General features: G+C 42.2%; 1 protein-coding gene across 2 annotated transcripts in view; it reads right to left on the bottom strand.

Annotated features, from left to right (window-relative positions):
- Positions 1-312: 312 nt before the first annotated feature.
- Positions 313-8,314, bottom strand: part of ELOVL6 (ELOVL fatty acid elongase 6) — a 76,248-nt gene continuing 68,246 nt past the window's right edge. For both annotated transcript variants that reach the window (XM_075751457.1, XM_075751458.1), the window contains 2 exons: positions 4,904-5,055; positions 313-2,984 (listed from right to left, as the gene is read on the bottom strand). In XM_075751457.1, coding sequence (XP_075607572.1) covers positions 2,560-2,984; positions 4,904-5,055 — 577 coding nt within the window. In that variant the 3' untranslated portion in view covers positions 313-2,559. The remainder of the gene's footprint in view (positions 2,985-4,903; positions 5,056-8,314) is intronic.

Genomic DNA, 8,314 nt, shown 5'->3' with positions numbered 1-8,314 from the left:
CCAGCTCTGTTCAAAGCAGAGCAAAGCCTCCACTGACTTCACAGGGTCCAAGATTTCTGCTCCAGCTTCGGCTCCAGATGCCGGACCACTTCCACTCCCTCTTGCTTTATCTGAGAGATCTAAGACACACAGGCCTGAGGGTCTAAATGGCACGATGGTGGGCTTCTATTAACGCTTCTCATCTAATTGCAGTCGCCTTTAATTTTTGCCTTTTCTGCTCTTAACCGGTCTTGTCAACCTGCTTCTTAGCCAGGGCAAAATTAAGCATGAGGAAGAAGGCTTATTCAGCATTATAATTATCTACTCCCAAGCTGTATAAAAAAATGGTTTACACATTTAATTGGTTTTGTCTAATACTTCCACGTATACAGTAGTCCTATTAATGAATATCATAGCTTCATTACTGCATATCACATTTTGCTATTTGTTGTGTACCATAAAATAACGTCAGCACATCAATAACTTAAATAACACAAATGTAAACTCATTTTCTGCTTGTTATAATTATGATTTTAGCCTGCAAAGGCTTTTTGATTTGTAAGACCATTCACATAACATGGAATGTAACTTTATTTGTTTTTCTTTTGTATATAATGAGACACCGAAAGCCCTTGTCATCTCTTAACAGGATACTAAAGCAGCTCTGTTTCATGAATGACAGCACAATTAAAGCTAAAAATCATAAATTAAAAAAAAAAAAACCTTTGTACTGCACAATCTCAAATTAAAGCAAGAAAGATAATGACAATCTTTTGCATTAGCCAGGAAATGTGATTCTCTGCCACTGGGCTTTTTTTTTCTTGTTGACAATTCACAGGATGTATATATGGGTGTAGTTATAGGTGTGTGTATATCCTATGCAGAACAGCAGTCCCTATTTTGTTGATCTAGTTCTTCTAATCGTTTAGTTAAACTACCTAACTGATACAATTTAGAATACTACATTAACACATTTAACATCAAGTTTACATACTTGCGTCTTTGAAATACTAGGAACTTTTACACATTTTATTTGGCTTTGTAAGGACTGGAATATCACAGAGAATGCAATCTACTTGTCTTTGAAAGAATATGGCTGTTCTCAACTAACTCTCTAAGGTTCAGAGTGAAATACATTTCTCCTTATATCTGTAGCTGACTTCAGAGAAGAAAGAGTGTCTTCTTCAGTGGCCAGTCTGATGTTACAGTACAGATTCTGCAGAGAGAGAGATATGTATTTAATGAAGAAGAATTCTCTCTGGACTTTAGAGTTAAGCTGTTGCAGCAAAATTACTCAGTTTAGACTAATTTTTTCTATACAAATCTCAAGAAAAACCTATTCCAAGTATGTTTTGTAGTAGTATCTCCACATGACCAGAGGAGGGCACTTTGAACATCTTTGCACTGCCCGGGAGGCAGATGCAGAAGCACAGTGTTACCCAAAGTCGCGCGGTCCTGCCACCTCTTCCCGCCCAGGCAGGCAGCCTTGTGTCCACAAAAATACAGAATCCGTATTGTACCATAGGGCTCTGTTCTGAAAACTGTGGGCAGATATATCACTCTCTTCTCGCTAACTAGGATTTCTTCTGATTTCCCCCATTCAATTCAGTGTTGCTGCAGGTTAAATTGAGATTAACGGCTAATTCCTAAAAATCACCTGAGGGGAGTCGTCTCCCTCTCCTTCCTGAACATCCCTCTGCTATTAGCCCCTGGTAATTTAGCAAATATTGATTGATTTAACCCTCTATGACTTATCCTGCTGCAGAAATTCCTTGCCTTTAACTGAAAAATGCACTTGGAAAATGCAGTCTCTGAGATATGTATTCAACAGTGCATCTTTTCACACTAAACTCTTGTAAAAGTACTGCTCCTTTCCGCCGTCTGAGGGAGGTGACTCTGCATCCCAGATCTGCTTCTCCGGCAGAGTACGTAGCAGAGAAATCAATCTCTTCTCTCTTCCGTCCATGACCACAGTGTGGAGTTCAGACACTCTCCATGCAGGAAACATCCCTTTGGGTTTCATTTTGGCTAAAGGTATCGACCTTCTATGGAAAAGATTTTAATTCTATAATCTTACTGTTATCATAGACAGGCAGATTTTTTTTTTGTCACCTCTCTGCTTTGTTTTGTTCAAGTTTAATGCTGATAAATTATCAGAAAGGATTTAGAAACTTCTTTTTTTAATAAAAGTCTCTCCTCCACCCTGGGGAAACACGCTGCTTCTTTAATGTACTTTTCTCCCCCTCAACATTATTCCTTTTCTCTTTTCTTCTTTTTCCTTTCCTTTTTTCCTTCCTTTTTTCTTCTCTTTTTTCTCTTCTTTTCTCCTTTTTTTCTAGAGCAGACAGGTACAAGAAGGAAGTTGTCTTTCATCAGCAGTCCTTTGAGATAGAGTAGAATTCAGTGAGTCCTCACCATGATAGGATCATAAACTTACTGGGTTAAACCAAGCTAACTTTCCCTAAGCTGCCAAGTTTTAGCTGCGCCATACATGTATGTGTTTCCTTGTGCCATTTTCTTTTCTTATAATTTTGTTTTTCTTGATGACCCTGAGCTATGGCTTCTGTCTCGTTTCTACCACTAGTCGACCTTCCTTTCCTTTCTGGTTTTGCCGATATAGGCCTCAAAGAAAAAATGGCAGAAGAGCACAAAGTAGCTGAGGTACATGAGAGAGGACCAGATGATGTTCTGCACGTGGGAATGGCACTGGCCCTGCTGCATCCAGGAGAAGACCAGGTAATTGATCACGCAACCGATCAACATCTGAGTGATCTGCGACAAGGTGATGAACATGGCAAACTTGCGTGAGACTCTGAAGCCAGCAGCCCGCAAGGCATAGTAAGAGTACATAACGGCGTGTACTCCATAGTTCATGGTCATGAACCAGCCACCGCCAGCCACCATGTCCTTGTAGGAATACCAAGAATAAAGTAACACAGTAATGTGATGGTACCAGTGTAAGAAGATGAGCTTCTGTTTCCTAAGAATAATGAATATTGTATCACCTGTAACAAAAACAACAAAAAAAAACACAAAAAAAAAAAAAAGGAGGGGAGGAAATGAGAAACATATTGAACAATTCCATAACTACTGCAGTGCTCTCTTCCCTTTGCTGTTGCTGGAGTATACGTTATTTTGGAGCATGAAAAACCACCTCAGCTCTAGATTTGAGAGCCTGTCTCATCTGAGAGCCAGCTTGACTCCTAATCTCTATGCAATCTTCAGAAAACCATGTATCCACATTTTCCTGCACGGATAATCCCTGTTTGAAAATCCCATAGGTTTACTTGGTAGCCCTTTGCTGCAAACATAATCCATGAAAGTCTGAGCTGAGGTTGTCCATTATGTACTGGTACTAGAAGAGAAATGCAACTTGACAGAGAGCAGAAAACCTGAGGAGGAAGCAGCACAGTGTCCTCCAATTCAAATGCCTACCTGCACATTGAACATAGTTAAACTCAGTGGAGCCGTTTGAGCTACTATGCAAAAAGCTATTGCATATGCAACCTACAATACTGAAAGGTATGTAACTGTCAGAAGAAAATGCTTCCAGAAGGAAATTTGGTTTATGTTGAAATGCACATCCTTTTCTGCAAATTCATGTTGCTATTGTAGAAAAGTAAATTTTATTCCTCTTTCCTGCTTTTTTCTTCTTCCTGCTTCTCATGATTGCACTGAGCATCTATGTATATCTGTACGCTACTTGTTTTCTATTGTTATAGACACAGTGGTTCCAAAAAGATCCCTGAGATTTGAATCTGGAGACTTATTTCTACATACGTGTATCCCAGGAAATCCAAATCATGAATATTAGTGATGGGTGGAACCAAAACGGCACTGTCTGCACAAGGTCTGTAACAAGCCGTAATGCTACTGTTTACTTCCTTAGCTGCAAGATGTTGACTCACATTTTAATAAGTAATCATATGTTCAATTTATTGTTGCTGTGCAGTTCTAGCTGACGTTTTCCAGTTTTAACAACTAAATTTCCACGGATTTGCAGTAATTTAAGCAGCAGGAAACCAAGGGATTCTGACAGCAAGGCAACTAGTGTCTCTCTCCAGGTTTTATGCTGATGAATTGTTGTCCTGTAATTTGCTGAATCAAATTCTCTGCTGAAAGGTAAAGACTTATTTTTGCTGCAGCCCCTTGAGGTTTAGTAAGGGCATCCTCTGAAATGAAAGCTGGAGGGCTGCTAAATCGCTGCCTCCTCCTTCCCATTAAAACAAGCCTTTCTTACACTAATAAGCTACGGGATAAGAACACATGCAGACTGGCTATTAAGTTGGCTTTGGCATGTATATCATAATTACACTTGCCAAAAAAAATTGCTGGAAAGACAGGAGTTTATAAGAATTCAGGACTGGAAATCTAGAGATATTATGGGAAATTGGTTTCTATTTGGAGGAAGCAGACAGCCACAGCTTTCAATGTTTGGGGAGGAAGCACGTTAATGTTCATAATTGTACGCCTACGTGTGTATTTAAGGACGAATGCTGCAGAATGGAGGCAGAACCTGACTCAAAGCTTCTTGCTGACACAGCTGCTGTAGCCCGTCCTTCACTCCCGTACCCAAGGGGTGAGTGGCTGCTGATTACGCTACTCGTGTTTACCTACGAGTAGCTAAGGAAGAGGTACGGACCAGAGTGCCTGTACCTCTTGACTGCCCTGCTGTGTGTAATCACTGCAGTTTATTCCTGAGCTGGGAACAGTCTTATTCAACTGCACATTGCTCTAACTTCAGCCAAGCTGGACTTAAATCTCCAGAGACTGAAACACGCAGAGTTTGGGATTGGTTTTGTTTACTCAGTTTTTCTAAGACTAAAGTGAAGTTTTGACAGCACTGGGACCCTTCTTGTGCTTCCTGCACAGATGTTTCTGCTCTAAATATGCATAGTGAGAGAAAGGGAGAGAGGGTACTCACCTAGTTCGGGTGCTTTGCTTAGCACAAATGCATATGCCCAGAATTTGCTGACAGGTCCAATGTAAAAACTCTGGTCACACACTGACTGCTTCAGGCCTTTGGTCATCAAAATGTACAGCATATAAGCACCAGTTCGAACAGCACCAAATATACTTTAAAACAAAAAGAGAAAATGAAGAAAGTTGAGTGGACACTTGAAATCTACATGTCATCACTTCATTATGAGAGAAAGGTCATAAATGTGCTGAAATAATAAGTTTGAGACGGCCTAAAAGCTGGAACAACTCTGCTGGCTTCTAGGAAGTCATTCTGAACTCAGATTTTTAAACTGGACTGCAGCCGTATCCCCTGGTAAAAGTCTGGAATGGTAGCGTCAATGGTTTTTATTTCATTACTACAGGAATGATCCTTCAGTTTTCAGGAGCAGCAGGAGACATCTACTTAGGCTGAAAACAACATGCAGAGTTTTGATGCTGACGGCTGGAAGACTACAAGAAATGAGTTGATAAAGAGCTGTCATCAACATAATCAGGACCAATTGTCTCTTCTGATTTCCTCAGTTTTCTCTTGTCTCTCTCTGTGCTTGTTACACCCACAGGAGCTCTGAGCAGAGAGAAACCCAGGTAGGGCACACACATTTTGGTGGGGGGTCTCAGTCAGGGCTGGTGTTTTGGTGCACATGCTGACTTCATCTCTTAACAGGTCATTGCCAACAGAGGAATCACCTAGTTGAATCGAGTTGTAAACAGCAGGTTCACCCTCACTTCATCAAAGTGAGATGCAAGGTAACAGTGTTCTGTAAATGAGAAACATCATGAGATTTGCAATGGTATTAATTAGTGCAATTACAGAGGGGATAGGTTCAGATAACAAAAGACATCCAGCTGATGTAAGGAACAAAGGCTTCTGTCTCAGCAGTGAGGCGCTCTGCAGAAGGAATTGCCTGTTTTTATGACAAGAACATGATTGCCCGTTGTCTACCACTGTAGCCCTTCAAAAGCTGTGATCAATAGTGGGTGAAACAAGCAGCTTTCAGAAAAATGGACCGAAGAAAGACCCAACCTCCTTCGGGGCTGAGTATATCTTACCTTACGCCTACATCATATGTCCCTGTGCCTCTACCCAGCTCAATCCTATGTCCCCTCTAACTTCTTTGTGCCCCTGTCCTACTCATGAATCCTCTGGTTTGGGCTCTGCCTTGATGACTTTTATGACCATCGCATGGCAGCAAGCAAACCAAGCCACCTAAAATTCATGTGTAGACATGTGTGGGCAATGCAAGCTACCATTTATGCAAAGTGCCTGAAGTAAGGAACAGTTCCTCTGAAGCTATAGATTCTCTCTTACTTGTCCTTGTCTTTAAAAAATGTGCTTTAAAATCATCAAGGCAGCCTCAAAAGTTGAGACCTATGGCAGTTCTTATGGCACTTGGTCAGACTAGATGGTTCATGCAAGCCCTCCTTACCCCTTAAAATCTGTTGACCTAAGTTTTTCTATTTTTTGCACGTACTTAGATTTCCAAATCTGCAGCACTGATACGCTCAGTCAAACCTGCCTGCTGCTAAGGAGCAATGCCCCCTGCTCTCCCCTGTCCACTGCAGGCACTCTGCACCGCGCTGCCTGGTGCTCTTCGGGCTCTGCCAGTGGCATCACAGGCGGGGCTCTACAGCCAGGTCACACCCAGGGAGAAGTGTTACATCCTGGCTCCCGCACCATTACGACGCCTGTGGTTTCACTGTGCCATCAGGAAATTCAGACAACAGTGAGCACTTAAGAAGCTACTATCATTATCTGCTGTTGGTATGGTGGTATTTGCTCATGGGCTCTACTGCCAGATAAGTCCTCTTGTGCTATATGCAAATAGAAAACCATCCTGCTGCGGTACAGGTTTGCTGAAGGAATTTAGCTGAGTCTGGGTTTCCCATTAGCACTGCCCAAAGCAATGCACATATTCCCAGGCTTAGGCAACACAGCAGCTGCAGTCTCTCACATTCATCTGCCCCTGCATGCAGAAGAGAAAGTGCAGTATTCTTAGCATCTACGCAGCCCACAGTGCATCCTCTCTGTCTTGGGTCGTTCCCTCCCAGAAATGCTCTCATAGCATGCTTGTCTCATGTCTTTTGGGGATCGGTCCTTTTAACTCGGCAGAGAGTGCCCAAGCCTGCAGGAGGAGTTTTGAAATGAGGTGCAACTTGTTCCGTGTCTTCTCTCTGGTGTTTAACACATGCCTTTTTTTTTTTTTTCTCAGGAGTTGCATTTCTCATTCCCGAGCAGACAGGAGATCCTGACAGAGATGTGATCTGATTATTTCCTGAGGCAGTGAACTCCTCAAGCTGGCCAGGGCAGGCTGCTGCTTGCTCCTCTGTTTTGGGTGGTGGCAAAACTGGGTGGAGGAAGATCAGGCAGAATATCTAATGATATGCTGGTTCTCCCATTAGCAAACACCTCAGTGCTGACATTAAAATGGGGGGGAAAAGGAAATTTTAAATTATAAAATCAAATAGCTGCAAGCAATACGCCTTTCCTTGTACAGAAGCTGTATTGCTTTTCTAAAATATCATGTATTATTAAAGTTTTAAAGCCTAAGAGAATTCTGTGCCATGCACACAAACTCAGATGAGCACTGGCTCGAGCAACAGGCAAATGCTGACTAAACTGTAAGGGATGAGTATGGACACCCAGGCGTTTCAACTGGACTGGTAACAGAGCCCTGTGGGGATTACACAGTTTCACTGTGCTGCCCTTGAGACTATAACGATGTAATTCTTCCTGTCTTTCTATTTAGCAACTACTGCAGAGTTCTCCTTGGAGTGCGCACGCACTCACACGTGCACGCACTCACACGTGCACACACTCACACTCACGCTGACTTTTCTACAATTTTGCAGCATGGTGGCTTCCTCTAGTTCCATGACTCTAGAATAAATGACTCCAGCTACTGCTCTACATAGTCAGCCTAACCTGATTTTTTAATCAGTAAAAACCAAGTTACATTTTTGCATAATTCACAAGGGAAGGCTTTGTAAATTAGGAGGATGGTAAACTGCAAGTAACCGATTCAATCACCTAAATAGACGCCATGAGCGGGTAGCTGTTTATGAGATGTGCTGCATGCCAAAACACTACCTTGCCAACAAGCACACACCACCGGAGACAGAAAAAGATCTAATGCATGCTTGCAAATGTGCCTTGGACCCAGAGAGCCAGGACTGCTTTTTGTGCCTCTGCCACTTAACCTTGTTTGTTCTGTAAGGTAAGCTCAACCAACAAATTTCTATCTTGCAAAGACATGATGCGCAGCAGAGTGATGACATTGCTTGCTCAGTAAATCACTTCTGCTTCATTTTGTCCTCGCCCTGCTCTCTGCTGTAGCTTTTGTGAGGTTTTGAAATGAACTGCTTACCAAAGCAG

The sequence above is a fragment of the Balearica regulorum genome, chromosome 4, assembly GCF_011004875.1.
Source record: "Balearica regulorum gibbericeps isolate bBalReg1 chromosome 4, bBalReg1.pri, whole genome shotgun sequence".
In the NCBI taxonomy this organism is placed as follows: Eukaryota; Metazoa; Chordata; class Aves; order Gruiformes; family Gruidae; genus Balearica; species Balearica regulorum.
This window is presented reverse-complemented; position numbering and strand designations above follow the sequence as displayed.